Consider the following 26220-nt stretch of genomic DNA (forward strand, 5'->3'; position numbering starts at 1 on the left):
GGGGCCTCATTACATGCTCACCTGTTCTCATGTGATGCCTTAAAGTGCACCTCGTGCTGTCGTACATCAGGGCGTTCATGTTCAATGAGCGCAAACGAAGCTGGCCTTAGTGTTGATGTCGTTAATTGAAGTTTTCTTTCTATCAAACAGGCGACTGATGTAATAATATGTTAACTGTCATCCATTCTTGCAGAATAATCTGATTAACACTGGGTATAAAGCATAAAAATAGTAAGACTACAGATGTATTTACAGGTTGGTTAATTGAAAGTGACCGTTTTTCCCACTGCGCTTGAAGTCAGCACAAACTCCTGATCCGCCTCGCAACCTTCAGGGACTTTTCCCTCAGAGTTTCCACTGAAGCCACAGAGGCGGGGGGCGCACGGGATGGGTTGAGGTGAGGTGAGCAACAGCCAACAAAGATGTGAAGAAAGTGGGAGTTGCGACCAAGAAAATTGTTCTTTCCTTATTAAACGATAAGGAAATCATGGCGAATTCAAGTTTTCAGCATGCGGCTCTGCAGGTGACCTCCGCTCAGGCTCACCGCGCTGAGATTCTGGAGAATCCGCTCCGGGTGAGTTCGTTTCACTTTCAAACTGGAAGTTTACACTGGGACCAGCAGAAAAGGTGCACGGTTGAGACGCGAGACAGTTGTCTTGGCAACAAAAGATTATAGTTGATTAGGGTGTCAAATAAGTTCAGGCATCATATTGAATAAAACCAAGAATGTGTTCATTTCTTTGATCAGGCTGTTAATTTGAAGAGACTTTTCCCACTCAAGGCAAATCAGCATTTTAGATGGATAAAATAAGAGGGATGCATCTATTTGTCTATAAGTACAATTTTACACTTTAAAGAAAACTTCAAAACATAATTTTAAGAACACAATGCTTCCTATATATATTTAAAAAAGACTTAAGTGCATAGTTTCACCCCTGTTTATTTTTCAGCATGTCACTGGCCGAGGCCAGTGTTTTTGCTGCTGTCTACTGTAGGTCAGTTATTTCCTTTGCCTACTCTATGTGTGATATAAATCATGCTGAACCTGTTTCAGCTGTTCAGCTTCACTGCAGCACAGCAGTCTGCAGAGATAAGAGTTTCACGTTTCTCATTTCGTTGACTTTCAGGAAGTTCGCCTTCCTGCCCTCTATTTGGAGCAGGAAGTTACACACTAATGTCCAAGAGGAGATTAAGTTAGTCCAAAAAAAAAAAAATCTTGGAAGTCAAAATATAACCTCAGCCTCCAAAGCTCTTTGGATAATGAGCACTCAGTGTGGATGAGGAAGCCAGACAGCGCAGGGATCTGTCAGCGCTGGCACCTGTCAGGACTATTTTCTAAAGTGATCATGACTAAATCATTGTGTTGGAAGGCCTTTTCTTTATTTTGAACTTTTAACTTTGTAACTGGACTTTCCTGATGCTGTGCATTAAGTTGAGTATGTGCATGTCTGTTTGTAATCGTAACATAAAGTCTCTCTCTTTCACTGTGTGTGTGCGTTTCTGCTAATGTCCTTGTATGTGTGTGTCAGTCCTCTGCCCTCCTACTCTCATGCAGACGCACATTCTCCTCATGCTCATCTTCCCCTGTCCGTGTGTTTCTCTCTTTCTGCCATGTTTCCTCTGTGTGACATTACAAATGGGGCAGAGAGAAAGAAAGAGGGTAACAGAGGAGGAATGAGAGGCGTGAGTGATGAGTAATGGCCCATGGGTGGGCTGTGAGAGAATAGATCTACTGTAAGAGTCCTGAACAGCTGGCTAATGGTCCCAGCTCCCCCTCTGTCCATTCCTGCCCACCATTCCAGAGAACATCCCAACATCCAGGGGACAATATTGGTCTGTCTTACACTTTAACTGCCTCCCAGACTTGAAAATGTTTGCAGTGGTGCGACTGAAAATCTTATAGGAGCCAATGTTTTGAGAGACTGCCCCGTGTCCCAATGAGAACACACACATGTCCCCAAGAGATAATCAGCTCTGGTGATGCATGCAAGTGTTATTTTTTTATTTATTTTTTCTTTTTGAAGATGGGTTAACTTGGACAGAATTTGCTTCAAGAGCTTCTACTAAAGACTACATAACCAGTTTTCATGGGAGGTGAAGAGGGTGGGTGATGAAAGACTCTACCACTATAAATAACTGTCTAGTAAAAATGACTCTTGGCTACATCACTGTACTGAGTTAATATTTCGTATTTGTCCCGCTAACAGACACAGCAGTTAGTCACTTTGGTCCAGCTGCTGGCTCCATGTGACTGACTGTGGATATTCACTGTTCCCAGAGGATTAATGTAAATATCTTTGGTGACCCTCCTTGCAGTCCTCAAGCTGAAATAAATATCTTATATGCAAGATGTATGAAAATTGAATGGGCTTTTTTTTTTGTTTGTTTATCACATAATAGTATATTCTTGCTCCCAGGGCCATACATCATTTTTATTTTGGTGGCACCACTGTCCCTTTTGCTTTTAGCCCCACTATTTGTACAGTTTGTAGAATAGCAAAATTGCAAGTATGCTGTTCATCCTGTCTGAAACCTTTGTGTTTTTGTTCGCTGTATGTTGAGTTTTCTTTGGTAATAGGTAAATCTTGTGAGCTTGCTTACAGCCTGCTCACAGCCTTTGAAGAAGTGACAAAGGAAATCTATGGGGAACCCAATGAGGATTTTTGTGATCAAGTTCTTATTGCTTAAATTTGCCCATAATAAAAGGCCAATAATTAGTACTCTGTTCTATAATCTATCATAAAAACTGAATAAAGTGATGATGCCTACAGAGATAGTTCCCCTCCATCCTTGTCGTTCTCTTGCTTGCCCGTCTGTGTCTCTGAGCTTACACTCCTCTTACCCATGCTTCTTCTGTACCCACCACCTCTGAGCAGAAAGTGAAGGGCTTCATCCAGAGATCAGCCCATCCCAGGGAGGGACAGATCCCCATTGTCAGTGGACACAAAGGGCCGTGCTGTCTATCTGTCTGTCTGTCTGTGGGTCAGTGTCCTAGTGAGGAGGAGGACCAGCGCTGTCAGCCTTAAGGCCCATTCAGATTCTGTCGCTTCGGCTTTAGTTTAGATTCAGGCTGTGGATATAGGTCTGGCTGTGGGAGACCAGATTCGGGCAGGTGATTCTGACTTGCCGTTAGCAGCTAAACGTACATGCAGATGGGTTGAAGTTTGGTTCTCATGTTTGTTTTTTTCAAGTACAAGCTTATGAAAAATTGCTTGTCACATGGACTGCATGTGTGTAGCATTACATGGATCTGTGCGAGGATGATGAATGTCCTCACAAAGTTATATAGGTTACAGTAGGAATGTGAATTATGTTCAAGGTGAAACGTGAAGCTCAAAATTATACAGAAGTGAAAGTAGTGTGGGAGTATATACAGTTTGCGAAGACTGTGTGTGTGTGTGTGTGTGTGTGTGTGTGTGTGCGCCCACATGCATGTTTGAGTCTAATGTGCATGCCTTATGCCAAGTTTGAGCCTTGAGGGTGAAAAACTTCCAGTGAGATATGACGAGAAACTCAAATTGATTTTATCTCTGACATTTATGTAATCGAATTTGCACAATACACTGACTGCAGTTTAATAGAAGACAGTAAGACAGTAAACAGAAAAACTGTAGTAAAGAAAATTTGGCACGTCCTTGATTGTGCCTTGAGGATGAATCTGCTCATGCAGTTCACAGTTTTGCTGACTTTTGCATTTGTTGATAGGGATATTCAAACTCGCTCAAAAGCTGCAGTTGGACTCCCGTTTGAGTTTGTGTCATGACTTGTAAGAGCTGAGTAGAAGAACACGAGGTTCTGTCTTTGATCTGTTGCCTGGGTTCCTCACAATCAGTGTCAGTGTCAGGTTAAAGAATCTGATTACCATCTTTGATTCTCACAGTAATTTAGCTGTTTCTTGTTAAGGCTGTTCAGAGTGTATCATTGATCTGTGTTGTGGCCAGTTCAGCTGTCGTTCTTTAATGTGACTTGTTCTGTGGCCACCTTTGTCACAAATTAATTAACAATTTTGACCCAGCTAAAAGAAAGCCTCAGTGCAATCAGCTTTCTCCTGTGACTGGCCTGGAACAACCCTACAGTTATGGAAGACTTGATCAAATGCAAAAACTGCAGTGGTAAAGGAAAAGTCCACCCTAAAACAACTGGATAACTGACCAGACATAGATGCAGTGGTGGAAAAAAAGACCTGCTTTCAGATTTTATGTAATTTATATGTTAAGTACCAGAGGTAAAAGCATTCATAATGCTGAATGACCCCAGTGCTTTCAGAGCATTACATATTTTTACACAACATTTTTAATTTTACAGAGATTGCAAAATACAAAACAAATACACAAGGACTAGAATGGGGTCATCAGTGAACATAGACTGATACACAGGTACAGTTCATTACACAGGGATTTCTGAAAGTGCCATTGCTCCTTGTACTGTGAACAGAAAGGAGAAACAAAGAAGACTAAAGAAGATTTCAAGCAGTATTTTTCTGTAGATGAAGGGTGTAAGTTATCTTTTTAGAGTGCAGATAGTATCGGCCGAAGGTCCACGGGGGTTTATCTAAAGTAGGCGCACGCACACATATATGTATGTGTGTGTGCTCTGCTACTTATTATATTGTTTACAGAGGTATCATTCCTTGTTTTTTTTACTGATGGATCTTACCATTGTGCTCCCCCTTTTGCTGCTGTAACACTGCAAATTTCCCGCTGCGGGCTCAATAGAGGATTATTATAACGTAACATCAAAATATATGGACATGGATCACTTCCTCCAACAAGAGTGTGGGTCCCAGTTAAGATCTGAATGAAAGCACAGGTGGATAGATGGATCCATTTAGATGCAATTCTACAGAGGGAGATGAAGTGTGGATCAAGTTGGCTAACTTGGCTGGAATCACCTGTAGTGATATCTTAATAAAGAAACCAACCCATTGATTCTGCCTCCTGTCAGGACAACCAGCACCTGCTGTTAGTGTTACTACATATGATTGATTTATAATTATTGACGCATTAATGTGCTGGGCCTAATTTTAAAGTCTCTGTTTTCCTTTGGATAGTTTAATTTATACTAGTTTTATTATGGATCATGTGTCAGCATTTTAACGTAAATATTTTAAAATGGATCACTTTTTATATGAAAAATCTGCAAAGTAAAGATAAAGATAAATGTACTGTAATAGAAGGACATACCATGGAAATGCTCATGTAAAGCACAAATTCCTCAAAACTGTTCTTAAACACAGTACTCGAGTAAATGTTGCCTTCCACCATTGCACAGATGACACGGCCTTATCTTGACATATTTCTTGTGCATCTACTGTACAGTGAAGTGTAATAGCAGAAAAATGTTTCACTATGTAAAACATCAATGGTGAAATCCAAAGGAGTAAACACACAAGTACAGTGCAAAACAGGGAGCTTTGTCAGGTGTACAGTGTTTGCTAAGTAAGCCGACAAGCCGTAGACACTCCCAGTGTACCGGCCTCGCCTGCCTCCACTGCTTTGTTTGCTCTTCTTGTGACAGGAAAACTCTCTCTCTGTATCTCTCTCACACTCTCTCCTGCTTCCTCTCTCTACCTCACTCTTATGTGGATTTGTCTCCCTCACTGGGTAGAGCATTAGGCTCCCACTGTGTGGTGCATGATTCCTGCTGTGAGCACCCGTACTGCAAATGCACGCGCTCTCCCACCAACACCGAGACAACAAACAAACAAAGGAAAAACAATTTAATGCAGGAGTGGGAAACCTCAATGCAAAAATTAATTACTTTTTTCAGAGATGTAGATGGATAGTAGGCTTGCATTCTTCTGAGTGGTTCCTGAACGCAACATGCACGTTGCCAAGAGAAATGGAACAATTTTTTTTTTTTGTTGAGGTAAAAGGCTATCCAGCGTGCCTCAGTGAGTTTGTGGGGACGAGTTCGCAGTAATGAATAAATGCCAATCTCAAGAGCCATTACACCTTGAAACATGTTAAACTGGATGAGCTGCAAGAACGAATGCGCTCGGATAAAGTTAACACTCTTTGGTGGAATTTGGATGCCCCAAAAGCAGCTTTCACAAGACCACATTCTGACAGAGACGGTGCTATGCATGCAAAATGTTCCAAAGTGTCACTTTGTCTGGAATAATTCATAGAGATGAAGGAAAACCTGATGTGGAACTCAGTGAGAGCAACTTTATAACATCTGAATATCCTGGTGAGTGAAAACTCCTTTAGGTATTTGGTGAGAGCTTTCAGGACATGAAAAGTGAACTAAAGGATCTGTATCTGTGTATATATATTTGCCTTTTAAGATAAGATGAGACTTTATCCAATGCCAGAGAAACTCACTCAATTAATGAGCAACCAGCTGATGTGCCTGACAACCAACAACATGGAATCATTAAGTTGCGAAGCAATGACTTACTGCTGTTAGCAGCTCTTTTCAAACCTCAAGCCTCCAGACTAACTGACCCAAACCTGGAAAACCAGCTGTGAATAGCATCATGATGAACTCTACCATCTGACGTCAGACAACTTGCAAAGAGAAGCAGTTCCAGTAAACAGCATAATGGCTCTTGATAGGAAAAAGGTTCTCCAAACCCGATTTACTGCATTTAGACTAATTTCACTTGTTGGCAGTCTTAAGGTAAATGAATCCAGTGAAAAGTGAGATGAATCTGTCCTTACACTTAAAATTGCTACGTCTGTGTGAAGTCTGTGGAATGAACTATCCCCAGGCTGTACATTGAGCAGCCTCCTGATGGGCTCAGTAACAGCAAAGCGGTGGGCCACTTACACTCTGTCCTGTAAAGGTTGACAAGGTTATTGATCTTGGTTTAGTGAACAGAGCACAGCTGGCCTGACAGATGACGCCGCTGTCTAATCATGAATTACCACAGAGCCGCAGCCATCTCTTATACAGTCAGCCCACCACACTCTCTTTCTCTCTGTCTGCTTCAGCATTTGAGGATGGAGTCTATCAGTGCACACCCACACACACAAACACATACTTTTTACCTTGATATGATATTAGTCCCCTGGGAATCTCATCATCGAACCGCCCATCTGCTCCCCGCCTCCTCCACCTAAATCCTGTTTGCCTCTGATACTGCAATCATCACACACATATAGACAAACACACACACACTGGAGTCTAAATCCTGTTTACCCTGGGTGTGGTATCATCCTTGCTGTTGGTATGTTACAGGTCAGTGGACTCATCAGACTTAGTATCAAGGTGAATGTGAAGAGAAGATGGAGGCAAACTGTGAAATAGAGGAGTCAGACTGGAGTGAATGTAGAGGTTATGAATTTAAAATCACCCAGAAATCCACTTGTCAATTCTTCATCGGGCTGGTGACGAGATGATGAGTTGTGTTATGCAATAGAGAGGGTACAACACAAGTGGTTTCACTTTAAAGTGGGCTTTTGGATGGAATTACGTTGTGTGATGATCGGATGAGTCAAAGTAATTGAAAACGGGCTATAGGTTTTAGGGAAAGCAGCTCTTTCTCCATTTCTTCACCTCTGCTGTGCTCAGGGAGAAGTGAGGAAGAAACTTTTGGCTTTCTTTTCTTTTGGTGACTACAGATGCTGTGGCAGTGGATGTGGATGTCTTACATCAATCTTTGTACCACCAAACATTCATCCACAGGCTACCGTCACAGCATATTCCTGTCATGTTGAGAAATGTTGAATGATTGATTTGAGAGAGACATTTTGTCAGTTCTGACTGATCAGTGCTATGTGGATGTATTATTTTTGCATTGGATTGGATATACATTTGGATTGATATATATATACCCTATACTTACATTTTTTTTTTTTTTTTCTGTGATGGCTTTTCCATCTCAATTCCAAATTAAACTGCATAGTTGTCCACCAAAACTATGAACTGGACCCTTGTATTATTTGAAAGCTGGGACCCGGACCCAAGCAGAACCAAGAAATGTCAGCCTTGAGACAGAGACAGAACTGATTAATTTCACAACTGATTGCTTTTAACAAGTTAGTTCTAATTCAGAAGTTGGTTTCAAGTTGACCTGTGAAGACCTCTAGTGCTACTAGTTGCTATGCAACCAGTAGCTTTCTAGTTGTCATTTCTAACCTGACAGTGTTAGATTGTTTGGAGAGCACACTGACACAGTAGCAAAGTGTCAAATTTAGGCTTTTGAAAGTGTTTGTTCAGGGTCTGCACAAAATGTTTCTGAGGGCCGCCATTGGCCTGTGGGCAATGACAAACTATCAACTATTGCATGGATTGCCATAAAATTTGGCACACATTCATGTCCACCTCAGGATGAATTGTAGGTATATTGCTGGTGTCATTAGGAGAAAGGTTACCAAACTGTGTTCAGTGGAAGTTCACCATCATTATTTTGTGTGTTGACTGCAATCTCTGAGGCTCTGGGGGTTACAGCTATTTTCCCTGTCCAGAGAATGGGCTGTGGTCTTTGCTTAATGACTGTAAGAATAACCTATAATGACAGCACCTTCCCCTCAGTGGTGTGAAGACATGGTTCATATTTTCAATGAGGATATCTAATAATGTGTTCTGGCAGAGCGACAGACGACCTCTGGATTGTGTGATAGTGATCAGCTGTTGTGTTTGGAGACCAGACGAATTAATTTACACTTCATTCATTCTGCTAGCCTTTGTCTACAGTGCTGTTATTTCATTGTCAACAATATCAGATGGCCATTATTGACAATAACCTACTGCCTATCTTATCTTCCAGAATGGACCGCTGAGTCTGAACACTGACTCTCCTCTCTTTCATTTTTTTTTAATGTCGTGTTGCTGGCCTCTTTTCCATCTTTTTTCTAACTATACCATTCTCCCTCTCATCTTCCAGCTCACTCCTCTCTCTTGCTTTGTCTCCTGTTCCTTTGTTTTAACTTCCATCACTGAGTATCCCTTCTCTTTTCTCTCTACCCTCCATCTCTCTCATAATGCTCTTTCATGGGATAAATCCTTGGATGTGCTTGGCTGCTGTTAATTCTTTTACAATGATTGAGTTTCTTTCTTTAGGTTTTCATCATTCGCATTCCACCCCCACTGCCCACTTTCTTTTCTTTGTAAACTTTGTCCGCCCACAGCCACCAGTATGTTTATGACCTAAAATTAAATTTCCTCTCGGCAATAATTTTCCAAGCATATGGCAGGAAGTAGCCTGGAGTATTCTTGAAAAACTTAAAGTGAATGGATCCTGTTTCTCTTTCCATGACTTAAACACCAGTTATGCATTCCTGCTGAGAATTGACCTCAAAAAAATGCCCATTTATCTTCGCCTGATATAAGCAGGATCTCATCATATTGTGGAAGTTTTCTATGTTGTTTCCCCACACTAACAGTGTAGCTCTGTGGCATGTCTGTCAGTCAAAGCTTTACTTTGGTCCAGACTGAAGTATCTGAACAGCTATTGAATGGATTGCCATAGAACTTTATACAGACGTTCATGGTCTCCTGAGGGTGAACCCTGCTGTCTTTGGTGATCCCTAACATTCCATATAGCACCTTCACCAGGTCAAAATTGTAATTTGTCTGAAAGTTTGGGTAATGACCAAATACCGACAAAACTTCCCATCACCGTCAGCTGTACTTTGTGTGTAGTGCTAATTAAGAAATGTGAGCATGATAGTGTGCTATACTAAGATGGTGCACATGAGGAACATGATACCTGCTAAACATCAGCATCTTAGCATTGGAACTGTGAGCATGTTAGCATTCTATTTCCCCAGTGATTCAGCTTAGCCTGTTCACTTGGCTGTGGTTTCATTAGATAGTAGGTAGGGGCACTGGGGAATCTTGTTCATCCATTCATGCACATCACTGATTAGATGAGAAGGCATTTGGCTACCTTAAGAAAGTCATAGTTAGTATGCTAACAAGCTAAACTAACATGGTGAGAATGGTCAACATAATCTACCTTCCAAATATCAGCTTGTTAGCATTGTCATTAAGAGGATGTTAGCATGCTAACACGCTAAACTAACATGGTGACATTGAATATCAGCTTGCCACTGTGAGCATGTTAGCATGCAACATGATAAACTACGATTATGAACCTGGTAATTTTAACATCTAAACGTCAGAATTTTACTATTGTAATTGTGAGCATCATAGCATGCTGATGTTAGCATTTAGTTGTGCCTCAAAGAGCTGCTAACATGGCTGTAGACCATTGGGCGTCTTATAATTTGCTGCTGTGAGACAGTCCTTCCCACATTACCATCTTCTACCAACAATTCATGCTATGTTGTTCATGTTCAGTTCCCAAAAACCTTTAATGTGTGTCATGAGCAGGGTATTAGTGTGTCTAAAGGTGTGTACCAACCTGCATCCAGGCCTTTGTGAGGTGTCATATATCGTGGGATAGTTATGTGAGGGAGTGTTTGTGTTTTTGCACAAGTGTGTTAAATGTCAGTGTTTGTTTCTGTTGCCTTGTACTGCATGTGAGTGTATGAGAGTTGAAAGTTTATGAAACCATACAAGCCTCTGTTACACAGGAGCACACACACACACACACACACACGCACACACACACACACACACACACACACACACACACACACACACATGCCTTTGAACAGAGCACCAATTGAACTCTTTGGTTGTCATGGAAATGACAGATGTGACAGCTGCAGGGAAGACTTACAGGGAGTATTATGGGGGGTTGGAGCTGTTGCGTGACAAGTAGAGCATCACCTAATCTTGCGCCTGTTTACTGTTTGTTCCCACAGACCTATCTCCTGGGAATCATAATCTCCATATGTGGGAATGTCCTCATCAGCATTTCACTCAACATACAGGTAGGAAGCGCTGAAATCGAGCTGAACGGCAGACACTCAGCACACAGCAGGCCCTTAATGCCTGTAAAGACTGATTTTTCTATGTACTGTGAGACTGCTTCTCCCCTGACAGCGTGCTCTCTCTTTAGCAAACTGTGTGTGTTCATCAGGATTTTAGTGAACATGCACTTATATGCTGACTGTGTGATCTGCTGACATGTTCACAGCAGGCTTTGTGCAGCAGAACCTGATTTTGTGTTTCATGCCAGTAAAGCCTATTTGAATTAGAATGCACAGGAGTGACTGTTATTTAGTTCTGTTTAGTATCGTGATTAGCTCTACAATTGTGCATTTAAATAATCAAACTGCAAAATTGTAATTCTAATTATGCTCTAACTGAGGGCTCATAGGGCCTCCCTGATGCCTTATCGGCACTATTTCAAGTGCAGTGTTAGCCATTGTTTTTGAGCTGCATGTTGTTCAATAATCAATCCAATTCAAGTCATTTAGAGAGTAAATACTATTCATTAACTACAAGCATTAACTAACTCCGTGCGACTTCAGAGGCTAAGGAATAAAAATATTACCTGTCTAAATTATCTTTTTTTTTTTTCCACTGCGTAATTCATATAACACCAATGTAATATCCGTTGCTCTCTGTTTAGCAAATGCAACTCTTTTGATGGCAGTGCAGAAACTGGGGTGGTGGCAGCATTCAGGGTGTGTAAAACAGATTGAGAGGGTGTGACAGCTTCAACTAAAAGTGCTGGAAAGGGCTGATAATCATTGTTCATTAGACAGTGCATCCTTGCAAAATAGCATTGTTAATGATTATGAAGTATACATTTACATTTGGCTTGTACAGCTTCCCACCTCATTGATTTGCTTAATTGGTGTCATGCCTCTTCTGAGATGAAATGCTAATCAGCAGACGGAGATACGGTTTGGTTTTGCAAGCCTCTGTAAAGCTGTATTATCTCCTAAATTGCACCTTGTTTTTCAAGTCTTATATATTTGGCTGCGTATGCCTGTAAAGTTATCTGTGTGGTGTATGTTTGAGTTTGTCTTGTGCAGCTCTCCAGTTATTGGATCTACTTAATCTCACTGAAGCCTCAGGCTCCTGTTCCCTCTCTTCCTGACAGAAATATGCCCACGTCCGTCAGGCTCAGCGTGGCTCCAAGCCCTACTACACCTCCGTGATGTGGTGGTGTGGTGTGGTTCTCATGGGTGTCGGGGAGCTGGGGAACTTTGCTGCCTACGGCTTCGCCCCAGCATCGCTCATAGCTCCTCTGGGCTGTGTGTCAGTCATAGGTAAGTGCGACCTTTTTTCCGCTCATACATTATCCATGCATGAAGGCAGGAGGAAAGGTTGCTTCCTTGGGGAACAACAGGAATCATTGCCATGTGAAGTCTGTTATTTTTCCTCTGATCTTGCCATGAACAGGCATCTTAATGCCAAGCGCTGACATTACTGTACGTGCTGAAAATCTAACAGTTTTCACTGTTTGTCGGTGACATCTGAAAAAACGGACTCAAATGAATTGTCAGTACAGGCTGGGGGCTATAGTACAGTACAGATACTGCTTTTTTCACAGTCTCAGTCACTATTTTTTTTTTTCATAGATACAGTCACTCCAGAAAGAACGGAGGCAGTGTTGAAGTTTCAGCAACAGATGGATGTGTTTGAATTTTTTCCCCAGAAAATGGTCAATACATCCATGTTTTGCAACAATCCATCTCAGTATTGCTGGCAAGTTTTTTTGAAACACAATTTTGCCATGATCTTTTGTTGCTATATTTTTTGGAAATCCTTACCATGCTAGTACTGTATCAATATGGATCCATCTCCCATTTCTGAGGAGATGTTGGACTGAGCATTCTCAGCTTTCCCTGCAGCCAGTTTGGGAAACAGGAACCAGGGCAAAAACATGAAATTCTTCCAGGTTTAAAGCATGTCAGACCAGGCAATGGATTTGTTCCAAACTTCCCGCTGTTTGAAAAGGTGATTTGAGTGGAAGAGATGGGCAAGGTTTCACTTTCCTTAAGAACTCCTGCCCACCAGTTGGAGACTACTTTGGCAACCCCACAGAGAGACTGTTCTGGCAGCTTCTGAAGACCAGCAGCTTCAAGTTGAACTTTGGAACATTTCTAGTGGGACCAGATGGGAAGCCGTTGATGAGGTGGCACACAAGTGTCAACATTTCTGAGGTCTGATCTAACATTTGCAGATACCTGCTCAACCTATACACACAGGATGTTTTTATTTAGATCTGATTCAACATACAGTGTTGTCCATCTAAGTAAATGTAGCAAGATGCTATGAAATATTTAGGTCAGACGACGTCATATTTCACATCTACTAAAGATCCTCTACCTAAAATGTTAAATTCTGTTTGTCATCAGTTTAAATGTCTTGGCTGTGATGCTGATTACATAGGCAACTGAAACTGAGCTCATAAGTGAATTAAGTGAAGCATTTGACTGACGTTCTGAAACATCCTATTGAATTTGAATAACGTTGGAGACAGTTCTTGAAACATACAACATACAACATTGAACATTCATTCATTTAGCAGTGGATCCCAACCTTTTTGGCCTGTGACCTCTAAAACAAAATCTACTTGTGAGCCATTGTCACCACTTGAATACATCTACTGCATGTCTAAACATCCCCGTTTTATCTAAATATTCAAATATAATAGTTTTTAGGAATTCAAAGCTAAAAAAGCAAGGTGAGAGGAAAATCTAAAGAAATCTTTTTTTCTACCTTTACGTCCCCTTAATCAACCTATGGCCCCTCAGGTTGGTAACCCTAATCTATGGGCAATATACAAAAACAGAAATAATTGGCCAAAGTAAATGGTGGTGATGGTTGTTTGACAGTACCTGATGAAGACCTTGAGCAATCAGTACAATCTTTTCCCTGTTCAAATAACAGGACATTAAAGTGAACTGCATTAATGAAGCTCTGCATCTACAGTAGTAGTCCCTCCTGTGCATCACGACTACACATCTACCTACGCTGGCAAAGCTGCTAGGTCTTCACCCCATTCGGTGGAGTCGCTCACGCTTGCAAACATGCTTTAAAAAGAAACATCCAAATGTTGCTTTATACTGTTGCTTTGAGAATAAATTAAGACCAAGACCTTGTGATCACAGGGGGTCAGTGCGTAGGTGCAAGTGATATTTTTGACTTTTCTTCCGATTCATAGTTCATATCCAGCACTGGACCCAGATGGTGAATATGTACATTTCCACCCTTAACGTTTTATAGGTGATTCAGGAAGTCCAATTACTTCTGACATTATAAATCCAGCATCTCACTCCGCAAATGATCATTTTATGGCCCACAGTGTGAAGTACAGCTGTCATGAACTAAGCTGGATTCGCTAGCCAGTCAAAACAAAGCCTGCCCGGCTGCTACAGCTGGCAGCCTGCTTAGTGCAAACACTCTAAATGCAGGTTAAATATTAAACAGGTTCGCGTCTTACCTCCCGCCACCCATCACTCACCGCACTGGAGGTGGTGGTGAGTCATGGATATTAATGACAGCTATTACCCCGACGCTTGAAACGATTTTCCTATGGTCACGTCTCACAAGTGGATGAATGGTTGAAATAAAGCACAGAACGAAACCACTAATCTTGTTAAGAAGACTCCACCTCTTGCTCGTTGTAGCTTTGTATGGTGTTGTACTTGCTTCAGTGAGCAATTACTTTATTCAGTATTTTTACCACAATAACAGGACGACAGCACTATACTCTGTCGACAGCAGTAATCTCGCAATGCTTTGTCAGCGTGTGTAAAGCTGACATGATGACTCTTTGAAGCCACAGGTATTAAAAATGCTCATTTCCATTTTACTATCATTATTCCTATAAAAAGCACTGACTGCTAGCCACTAGTGTTGCATTGGAGTGTGCCTGAATAATATGGAGCTGAAGTGTGTCTTAAAGGAGTGCCTTGAAGAATTAATGAAGCCAGAGATGAAGAGGTGAACGGAGGGAAAGGAGAGGAAGATGTCTGCAGCCGTGACACGGCCTGTCCTCCTCAGAGCTAACAAGTGGAGCTGAGGGGAAAATGTGCAGGTTGCTGTCTGCCAATGTGACTCCACCTCTCAACTCACACTGATTCACACTGTACGCAAATGAGCAAGCACACACACACAAATGCATGCATAACTGTAGTGGTGTGTAAAAGCACCCAGGTCTGGAGGATATTTTCAATCCGAGATGCTCCTTAGGCTAACACACACACATACACACACAGCTCCTGCTGCGCTGTTGTGCCTGTTTTCCAAGAGCTGTGTGAAGGCTCAGAGGGGGGGACAGACAGCGGGAGGCCTTGGGTGAGTAAACAAGAGGGAGGCAAATGGTTTTCTGGGTAGAGGTGAGGAGAAGGGAGGCTGGATGCTGAGAGGAGAAGATGCTGAGGTGAGAGGAGAGGAGAGAATAATGATATGAATGAAATGGGACAACAGGCAGAGACCTATACGAAGCGGAAAGCCGAAGCAGAGGAGGAAAGGGACGAGATCGTGAGAGCTGATGATGCTGCTGTCATCCGCCTGTCCCTGCATGTCACGCTGCCACTGTGACGCTCCATAGAGAGCAATTACGACTGTCCCCATACACAGAGCCCACCGATCTCTATTAGGAATGACAGCACCATCCCAAATGCTATTGTATGGAGCAGAGCATCAGCTCTCTCTGTCAGATACCATGTCATCACATGCAAAGGAGGAGGAAGGCTGGCATGGTGGAAATAAACAGAAACCTGATTCACACACTGCATCAGCATCGCTCACAGATGTCAGACCTGCAGCGCTGTAGCATTGACTAAGATGTGTTGTTAAGCACAGTGTGAAGCAGTTAGTTTTGATCGACTCCAATAGACCCTTGGCTTCAAATGTCAAGTGGAAATTGGAAAATTTTGAAAAAGTTTGGTTTTGATTCAGATCTTTTATTTTTATAATATATAATACTTCAATACAAAACTCCTGTACATCATCTGTGTTACAACATTTGTCTGTTGTTCAAGAGTTTCTGAAAGCTGGTCTTCACACTCGTGTTTTCACATGACAAGAAAGCTTTCAGAAGTCACTGTTTTTGTCATTTGTGACATTGTGAACATACAACATGTGCAATGAGGCAACAGCTCTTACATTTGGGTTTCCCTGGGGGATGACAGCTCAACTTTCACTGCTTTCATTTTGCTGCTTTTTGTCAGATCTCTGTGGTGAAAGAGTGTCTGACATGGTGTGTTTTCCCGCAGGGAGGTTCCCATCACTGCACATCTGAGAGAGAGCACGTAGAGGACCAGAACTGATCTGATGCACGCACGCACGCACGCACGCGCGCACACACACACACACACACACACACACACACACACACACACACACACACACACACCTCCATAAACACACAGGAGCCGCGACAGAACTGTGTACCCCAGAGGTTCCTGTTGCCACATTTCTCATTTTATCAAGCCGTGTGAATCTCACTTTGTATGGAGTTGCTATGGTTACTTGTTAGATCCAGCTGGTCCCAGAGGCAAAGAAGGAGTCCTAAATGTGTATGCGAACATGTTCGCAGTATGAAATATTAAACAACCAACTGTTTCATCACAATACCAATGAGAGCCTTTATAAACTTCCAATTTGACAGTAATGTCCCCGCGGCACCGTGCGCTGCAGGGGAAATTTTGCTTTAATTCAACTTGACTTTTTCTATTTTTTTTGTTTATTGTAAAGCTTTTCATTGCTTTGGTTTATTGGTGTTGCCTAAAATCGGCCCTCAGGTGGAAATGTTTGCTAATAAAAGTGCAGTTGTGGTCTACAGTCAGTGTTAAACATCCATTTGGAGAACCTGTCTGTCATGCCATGACACCACTGTAATCCCATGCGTGACATGCTGTTTGTCTCTGACATATTGAGCTGTTTATGCTCTGTAGCTAATCTCCTTATGACAGTGGCAGAGCCTGTACACAAACTGTCTGTCTCTTTTTCAGTATTTTCCAGCTATTTTTCCATTCAGTTAGTCTGTCTCTTGTCTGGGTGCCATCACCTGCATGTCCGTCTGGCTGGCTGGCAGTGGCTCGCTGCAGTTGTGTCCAAAATCTCCCAGCTGCCACAGCTGGCTCTGCTGAAATATTCGTGGAATATATAACAACATAACTAGAGAAAAGGATGGAAAATTAGACACTTGGCGTTCCTGTGTTGGGGACCTCCAACACAGCAGCCACGGTGTGTTATGTAAACTGACCTCTTCACTGTGACAGGCTGCTGTCACTTGCTTTATCTATTTGCTTCCCTGTCAGTCTGTCCACTGCCTGTTTGTCTTCTAGTTTGTTTTCCCTGTCTCAGGCAGTTAGTCTGGCTGTGTGGCCATCCGTCTGTGTATCTGCTTGTTTATCTGCGTGTCTGTGTGTCAGCGTGCATGTCTGCCAGTCTCGCTCTCCGTCTCTATGAAAGCCAAATGCTGTAGGTTTATCATCTCCCTCGGTTCGGTGCATATTCTGGAGGAACATTAAGAAGACTGATCTGAGTCTTAGTTCATGTGACACTGATTGCTTTTCACTGTCACAGTTTTTGACAATGATATTGATGAATGAGCCCGTGAAGAATATGGCGTGGCCCAGCATCTTGCTGTAATTTGATGCTGGTGTTATGAAGTCCTAATGAGTTTCATTTATCTAAGCAGGCTGACAGGTTTTCTCAGGCTGATCAACATAACCATGCTAAGCATTGCGTGTGTATCATGTGTATCATTTATTTGGATACACATTATACAGCATAGTCTCACTGTGTGCTCATGTGCATGACTGAGTGACTGAGTGCACAAATTACAGTGATATTCTCACATCACACCCTGCACAGTAAAATCCAATTACTCCTTATCCAGTTGCAGTACGCATGTATGCAGCCAGAGGTTTAGTCTGGCTGACTGTCTGTTTACTACTGATGTAATTGGTATTTTTATCAAGTCAGTATTCAGTCAAGTATACGATCTTGCTTGTGATTAAACTGACTTGTAGCAAAAAATCAATCAGTCAAGATTATGAGGTTGCAAAAAATGGCTGTTGTTATTGTCAAGGGACATGCATTGATTGCTGTGTTATTGAGGGCAAGTTGTTTTCAGTCTACAGTATAAATTATTTAGTATGTCAAATTGCTTTTTAAGAAATATACAGTGTGTATAAATCTGTGTTTGAGTTCTGCTTAAGTGAATAGTAATTGCAGCATGTTTTATTAGCTGTTAATCTAACAAGAATGTATTTTCACTTCCCAGCCAGCGCTGTCATATCTGTGGTTTTCCTCAAGGAGACGGTGCGTGCCTCTGACATTGTTGGTAAGCACACATGCTTGAAGATTATCGGACTACTTGTTCTCTCACACTGCTGCTTTGACTTGAAAAGTAACGTCTTAAAATCCAGATCTATCAAAGTAATTTCCCAGATTATCTCAGTGTGAAAAACATCCCATGTCAGAGGAAATTATATTTCAGATTGGCTGAGATTGAAATCAGACTAGTTAAAAAGTGTAATTGCTGTGTGTTGCTGGCAGTGAAAAGAAAATGCACAATCTTGTCAACGGACCTATCCTATTTTATTGTTTTATGAAAAGCTATTGTTTGTCACAAGCATTTGCTGAGCCTGCTGCTAAATGACACAATTGTGATGGTCTTCACAGTGACAATCATTACAACCGCGAGATTGGAAATTAATGTCAGCGCCACACAGCTCTGCATATTGTTGGTTTACTGGATAAATCATCAGCAATTTGTGCCAGTTTCACTATTGTCTTGCATTTGCTGAGTGACATTATCAGCCACATGCTGGAAACATTTAATTGCATGAATGGTATATTTACAAAGGGGGGAATCACTGAGAGCAAGCTGTTTTTCAGCAGTGCCCCATTTGCAAAGGCATGTGCAAACCAACAGCAGATGTAAGATGTAAAAGATGATAGATAAAATGACCCCAAGGAAAGATGAAAACTACAAATGACAGTTACTTTCAGCTGGTGGTAGTGTTTCAATGAATACAGTAAATAGCGAGCTTGCCAAGTCCAAGAGTACTATTCTGAAGGTGAGCTCGAGTCAATGTGAGTATAATAAGCCTTTTCACTCCAGTCTCACCACTCTCTGCTCTCTTTCTTTCATAGGTGGCACCCTGGCAATAACAGGAACGTATCTCCTGGTGACCTTTGCCCCCCACACTTCCACACACATCACAGCCCATCTGGTGCAGTACTATGCCGTCAGCTGGCACTTCCTGCTTTACCTTGTATGTAACCCGTTATAACTCTCCAGTAATACATGCATGTAAGCATGTTCTTCCCATGGAGCTGCTGTTTATATGTCCAAATGATTCACTTCCTATTGTTGTGTACTTTTAGCAGCAGACCAGTGCACTGTCCTCAAACACACACAGTATCACTGTATGAAAAGCAGCTCTTGTCCTGGTCTTTAGTTAGCTTCTCTCAACCTTTAACCTCCTTGTGGAGAGGAGCAAGAGGAGAAAATCTCTCAAGGGTTAATGAAACTATTAAATTTTTATCAATCCTCTGTGAAAGAGCTGATGAATAACCTGACCTCTGAGGATGATGTAATTAATCCTTGCACCTGTGAAAGGTCTCCCGTTCTTCTAGTTCTGGCTCATATGGATGAGCTCAGGTCTGTCGAGTTTCACAGGGAGCGAATCCATTAAAACTAAGATTGTATCAAAAACAGCTGCCCCCACCTCATGGTCTGCGTGTGCATTAACACTCACCCATGTGCTTGCCTATTCCTATTTAGCTCGAGGCAGGGATGGCATAAACATAGCTGTTACCATAGTGACAGATCTGGTCAAGAGCTGAAACAAAGTGTCTCTCTGAAAACCTACTCATCACAAAAATGTAGATGTTAGATCCAAATGTTAACACCGGTCTCGGTCAAAAACACCTCAGATGTTACTAAGGGAAGATCTCTGCAGTAGAAGGTCACGTCCTGCTGCTTTTCCATTGATCCCAGCACTCCCGTGATAGCAGCAGAGAGAGGGGGGGCTCTGTTTTCCACCTTTCAGGTTCAAATTCTCTTGCAGAAACTCTACTACTCTGCTTTGTATAATTCAAGGATGAGGAGGAAGGAGAAGCACTATTTTGTGCTAGAAAGTGTGACATCTTTGATCTGTTCTTCAGGAAACTACTTGCAGAGGGCTTGAACACCACTGAGGATCTGTAGCCTGTTGCATTTCTTCTTTTTTTCATTGTATTTATATCTATAAACCATCACATACTGTATACAACATCCCCCCTCATGAATTAATCCTTCTATGAAGCATCTAATGGCAGTCAGACTAGTTATTTTGTCCACCACAAACTAAAGACTTGAAATAAAATCCTGAATATTCCCTTTACTGTTTGTGGAACAACCAATTATCTGCACATAATCCATCTAAGCAGGCAGAGATGAAGCTAAAAGGATAACAGCTAGCAGCTCATCAGGGGTGCTAGCCAGTGGTGTAAACAGTGAATGTGTGCCCTGGGTAGCAGTGCTATCATTATTCACACCGCACAGCATTTCTCTCAACCATATTCCACATGCCACTTTTGAATCTAGTCCTCTTTGCTTAACCAATGCAAACACACTCAGAGAATAAAAAGCAGCGATTGGAGGAAAAGCAAAAGAGAACTGTTTCAGTGGATATCAAGAAAATACAGATGGGATGTATAGATGGACAGATGTTTTCAAATTGAGATGGTCTTACTGCCTCTGGCTGCAGTGATTGGTGGTGTGTAAAAGAGTACTGCATGCTGTTTTCCATTTCTAGCAATGCATTGTGAATACTCATCAGTCTGCGGAGGAGCAGCCTTCAACAGTATGGGATTAACTGTAGGTGGTGATTAATCAGAGGAAAATGAAATATCTATCAATGTCTTCTCATTACTTCCAGAGGTCATACTATTATCAAATGATTTCATCTGAAAGACTTCAATAGTTTTGGTGTCATTCACGGTGTGTGTAGCGCTAAACGGTATTTCTGGCAAATGACCCAGGTCTTTCTAAATCCTCTTCCAAAATGACTAATGAAATCTTGAAATAAGCCCTCTATTAAACATATTTGTACAGACACAGACGTGGTTTTGAGAGACATTTAAAGGTCAGCTTGATCTTTTTAGCTCAAGTCTACTCTTTGTACTTCTTTCTCATTCTCCACCCATTAGAGCTGTGTGGTGTTATACCAGAGGTCCTTGAACAGCTCAGTGCTATTGGACTCACAAGAACAGCCCTGGGCCCTTCCCATTAAAGTCCAACAATTCATTTCATTTTTCTGCCACGGTCATTTGTTTCAATTAAAGTGTGCTGCTCGCTGCCTGCATACAGCACTTTGTTATATAGATAAAATGGTCAGTGAAAGTACAATTTGAGTGCAAGTCAGATTTTCAAATGCTGTGCAAAGTTTGAAGAATGGAATGCGCACTAATGATTTATGTAACCTCCACCCCCCTCCACGCTCTCTCGACAGTTTATAGAGGTCGCCGTCTTTTGCATCCTGCTCTATCTGTACAAGAGGAGGAATGTGAAGCACATCGTCATTGTGATGCTGCTGGTGGCCCTGCTCGGTATGGACAAATGAAAGCTGTCTGATTGAGGGCAGAGGTTATGGATTAAACCATTTTAGGCAGCCAGTGCTTTGTTGCCTGGCTACCAAAAATGGACCCATGCTCTATTATTATTTCATTTAAGAGATGAGTAGAGCACGATGGAAGAAAATAATTCATTAAAACTCAGGAGGAAATTAACCACCTCCGCAAATCAGCGTGAACCAATGAGGAAGTTCTTTATTGCTACAAGTTGCACAACCAAGTGAAGCTGGAGTGATCTGTTGCTTCTGTGTTGCTGCAGCCTCTCTGACAGTCATCTCAGTCAAAGCTGTGTCAGGGATGATCACAGAGTCAATAAAAGGCCAGCTGCAGCTCATCTACCCCATATTCTACGTGATGCTTGTGGTCATGGTCGCCTCCTGTGCCTTCCAGATCAAGTTAGTCAAGGTTTTCTCTCTTTACTTCTGTGTTCTTTCTTTTTTTCTCTCTCAGCCTCTTTATTATTGCTCAAATCCCACGTGTTCGCCACAGGCTAGATGCAATTTTGGCTTTCCAGTTCCTGAGCAAACTGAGGAAAATAATACATTGGACATGGTGACATTGTACCTGCAGTGCACCTACAGTATTATGATGGATGAATAGGCTGCTACACATTGTCTCTATACCCAAGATTATGTGTATGACCGTTGTTTTATATATTTATAACCGTACTTCTCAAATCTGCTTTTCTTCTCTCAACAGATTTCTCAATCAGGCAATGAAAATGTTTGATGCCACAGAGGTGGTTCCTATCAACTTTGTCTTTTTCACCGCGAGTGCTATTGTTGCAGGTATGTCAGCCATAAAGCTGTCGCTCTCTGCGTGTTCAGTTTTTCTCAAAACCTTTTGTTTTCCTGCAGGAATGATATGACAAGTGAACGAATCCCATGAAAATGGCCAAAGGCAACAATGAATTGATCCGGGAACTGATATATTCTGTGCCCTGGAGCTCCACTGTTGGCCAGAAATGAGTGAAACACATCACTGATCCACGCTGTTGCACTCGGTGACATTTCTGGCCAATTTAAGTGTATTTTGGCTGAATCCCACATAAGCTGTCCAGGTGCCACAAATACTCACTAGCAAACTAAATACAGCTTTGTCGTGATCATGCTTTGAGCTAAATGCTATCATTAGCACGCTAACATGCTGATGTTTAGTAGGTAATGTTTACCAACTTTGTTTAGCATGCTTGCTAATTAGCATTGTACACAAAGTGCATCTGAGGCTGATGGGAAGGCCATTATTTTTGCAGGTATTTGGTCCTGTTATTGTTTATAAGTACTTAGTCTAAACAAACCAACAGACTGACATTGCCTTTCCTAGAGCTACACACCTAGTGTGGCTAAAAATGAAACTAGTTATAATTTATCATTTGGTAATTTCTGAATAAATTTCCTTAAGAGAATTGTTTCATTTGGTAATTACCCAAAAAATAGAGACATGACAAGACAAGAGGACTACTCCACAGCCCTCATTCTGAAGTTCAGATGAAGATAATGTGAGGCCTCAACAGTTAGAAAGTCATGTGATGTCTTCCAAAGATACTGTTTTTTGGTTCACTATCATATTGATATTAGTAGTGAATAGTGGACCGGTTTGTTCTATGTGGTTTCCATAACTGATTTTTTTTTTTTACATTTAAATATAAAACAGAAAGCCTTACATATCAAATCTGAATATATTAAGACCCCCCACATACAGGCAGTACTGACTCCTGTGGCTCTCATCCTAAATCAACATTGTCATCCTGACAGGACAGCAGAAAAGGTTATTTGATCAGAATCCTTATTTCTCACTGTATGTTAGCAGCAATATGTTCTGCAGCAGAACAGTGTTGTCCTGTTACTTGAGTCATAGGTGACGTAATGCTGTGTAGTGTTTCTTTCTCCCTTCATATGAATATCTTCAGCAGACAGTCAGGTTGCACATCTGGACTGCAGCTGATGGTGGTAAAACACAAATTCCGCAGCTTTTGGAGCACTACAATTATTTTTCCTAACATATCTCAAACTAAATGTGATTACCATGGAGACTTTGGAGCATCACTCGAAGCAAATCAGAAGTCAGTCAATGCATTTAAAGAATCAAACGTTAACTGTGTAATTTGAGCCGCAGCTCTCCTCTGCTGTCACCTGAGATGAAAAATTCATCATCTTCATTCCTCACACATCTGTAGTCGATTGAGACTGATTGAGCTGTTTGCCTCTATTTTCATAACTTGTAAAAACTTGTCACACAGCAGGTGTAACACAGCTAAGTTGTGTCCCTCTGGAGAGAAAAATACAGTGAACGCGTAAGGTTTTTAAAGCTGTTCAGTGTCTGATCACCTGAACATGCAAAAATGTTTCTACAGGCAACCACGCAAGTCAACATGTATGCAGAGTAACCTTTCCAATAACAAATGAGTAAGGAATGAAAATTTGATTCAATCTTTTCTTTCAAGGACATTCCTAATTTCCATATAATTTGTGCCAAATTACATGATTCTTTCCAGGAAAATTCTATGAAATTATTAACATATTCTTCTTAAATTAAGGACCTATATGATGAAAGATTCCCGTCTTCAGTAGGAACGAGGGGGATGAATGCCACAGACAGGGGAGTGAAATCAGTATTGTGAGAAACGCATTGTGATTTGTTAGTAAAAAAAAAAAAAGAACAGCTTCATCCTTGAAGACTCTGACTGAACTCTTTTCAGTAGAATCACACTTGTTCTGATGACGATGTGCTCCAAAACTGAGTAGTTGAAATTGATTCATGAAGCAACACAGTGGAACATAATACACAGTCAAGATGGTGATGCACTCGTGTATCTGTGAACCTCTTAGGACTCCTTGTCCCCACAGTATCGTGTATTCTGCCAGGTCAGGTCTGTGAGGAGTCCTGTCTGTTCGTGCTTTCTTCAATCTGAAAAAAGAAAGAAAGGTTTTCTCAAAGGCATTTTTTGCCTTAAGAGACAAATACAACAAAACTTTGTGATTTAAACCAATCTTTGACAATGGACCTTACATTACGAGATACATTGTCTTGTTTGCTCATCTTCTTGTGGTTAAACCGCCCAGCCGCTGGTTACATGACATCATTTCAACCCATTTCCAGTGCTGCTTCAGAGTAGCAGAAAATGTTCCAGCAGTCCAAAACATCACCATTCGCTTTTGGTGTCAGTCTCTTAGAACAAAAGAACATGAGCGACATCCATCATAGAATCGTAGAGGAGGGAGAGCCACAAGGCATGTGCTCATTTGAGTCACTCTTACCTTTCCTGAGAATCCCCTGCTCCTGTTATTGCTCTTGATATTACTATTGCTCTCTGCGCCCACACATATGACCCACAATTGACTGCATTGAACAACAAATTGCTGATGTATTATATCTGGCAGTATAAGAACATCCGGGGGTGGACTTCTACTTTAAGATCAGCTTTGTTCCACACTGAAGAAAGTCCTTGTGGTGGTCCTAACCCGGTGGCGGTCACATTAAAAAGGCTTGTGGAGTGAAGTGAGCATGTGAGCATAGTGAAGATAGTGAAGATACACCAAGTGAAACTCACTGAGAGGAGCAGCAGAGGGTTAATCAGCAATCAGGAATATTTTGTGTTGCGACTCATCTGTGAGAACAACGCTGTTGGGTTAATAATTAAAACTCTTTTCTCTCCTCATTCAGTGCACTGTGTGCTCAGGATTTGGAGGGCTGTGTTTCGCAAATAAAGCACTTGAGATAATCTACATACTGTTATTCTCTGAGAAGTGAAATGCATTTTAATGGGCCTTTTTTTTTTTTTTTTTTTTTTTTTTTTTGCAGGGATAGTGTTTTACCAGGAGTTTGAAGGCTTGGCTTTACTCAACATTTTTATGTTTCTCTTTGGGTAAGCACTGAATAACACACCAATGATTGCAGATTAAAATGTGATATTTGCTGTAAGAACAGTCCTCCCTGAAACTCTCTTCCAGCTGTCTTCTGTCTTTCCTTGGAGTTTTCCTGATTGCCCGAAACAGACCAAAAATAAAGCAACAAGATCGCAATTTTATCGCAATGGGCAGGATTCCTGGTGAGTTTTTGATCAGCTCTCTTCACAGTAGCGTGCTGCATGTGGACCTATTTATATTGAGTATGGTGTATTGATTAGCCAGCAGCGACAGCATGGATCTGCTGGCAGTGACCCTGGTTTTATCTGACCGCTAACTTCTGCAGCCCTGGCAGCAGGGTCCATCTAATGAGCTCTGCTGTCCGTGTTCACAGGGAGACGGCATACAGACAAAGTGCAGCCTGAGGCAAAGACTCCGACATACGGATCGCTGGCAGCCAAACTCATGTGCAACAGAGCTGGCCAAACAGACGATTCATAGGACCTGCTCCATCTGTTGAGACTGCAATTTTGTGGATTTATGTGTGCATGCTTCTTCCTGGGTACTTCAGTAATATCTCTATTTATAGATATGAATGGTAGGCATCAATTCAAACTAGTGCCAGCTGAGCAGCAGTATTGGAGGCCATATTGGTCTTTTTATGTCAAAAAAAAAATTGCAAGTATCTCTTTCAGTATCATAGAATCAGTGTTTCTGTGACTTATAACAGTATTTCCATCAGAGTTTTCAGGAATAACTGAAGTGGAAATTGACTTTAAATAAGATGAAACACCTCAGGATCACAGTGCAGCATGAAATACCCGACTAGCAACAAAGTTTAATATAAAAAAGGTCCAGGAGGCCACTGTGAAAATAATGCCTTCCATTATAACATGTTTTATGTTAATCAGTTGAATAAAATGGTGTATGTGCACTCAGTTGTCAGTAAACAAGGACAAAATCTGATGTTTCAATT

General features: G+C 41.6%; 1 protein-coding gene across 1 annotated transcript; it reads left to right on the top strand.

Moving 5' to 3' along the window:
• Nucleotides 1-347: 347 nt before the first annotated feature.
• nipal2 (NIPA like domain containing 2) lies at nucleotides 348-26210 on the top strand. Its single transcript, XM_076737751.1, has 11 exons — nucleotides 348-574; nucleotides 10722-10790; nucleotides 11912-12080; nucleotides 18059-18118; nucleotides 18934-19055; nucleotides 21279-21375; nucleotides 21659-21794; nucleotides 22099-22187; nucleotides 25201-25264; nucleotides 25350-25447; nucleotides 25639-26210. Exons 1-11 carry the CDS (start codon nucleotides 488-490, stop codon nucleotides 25743-25745), a joined length of 1098 nt encoding a protein of 365 aa, XP_076593866.1. The 5' UTR covers nucleotides 348-487; the 3' UTR covers nucleotides 25746-26210.
• The last annotated feature ends 10 nt before the right edge of the window (nucleotides 26211-26220 follow it).

The sequence above is a fragment of the Chaetodon auriga genome, chromosome 8, assembly GCF_051107435.1.
Source record: "Chaetodon auriga isolate fChaAug3 chromosome 8, fChaAug3.hap1, whole genome shotgun sequence".
NCBI classification, from domain to species: Eukaryota; Metazoa; Chordata; class Actinopteri; order Chaetodontiformes; family Chaetodontidae; genus Chaetodon; species Chaetodon auriga.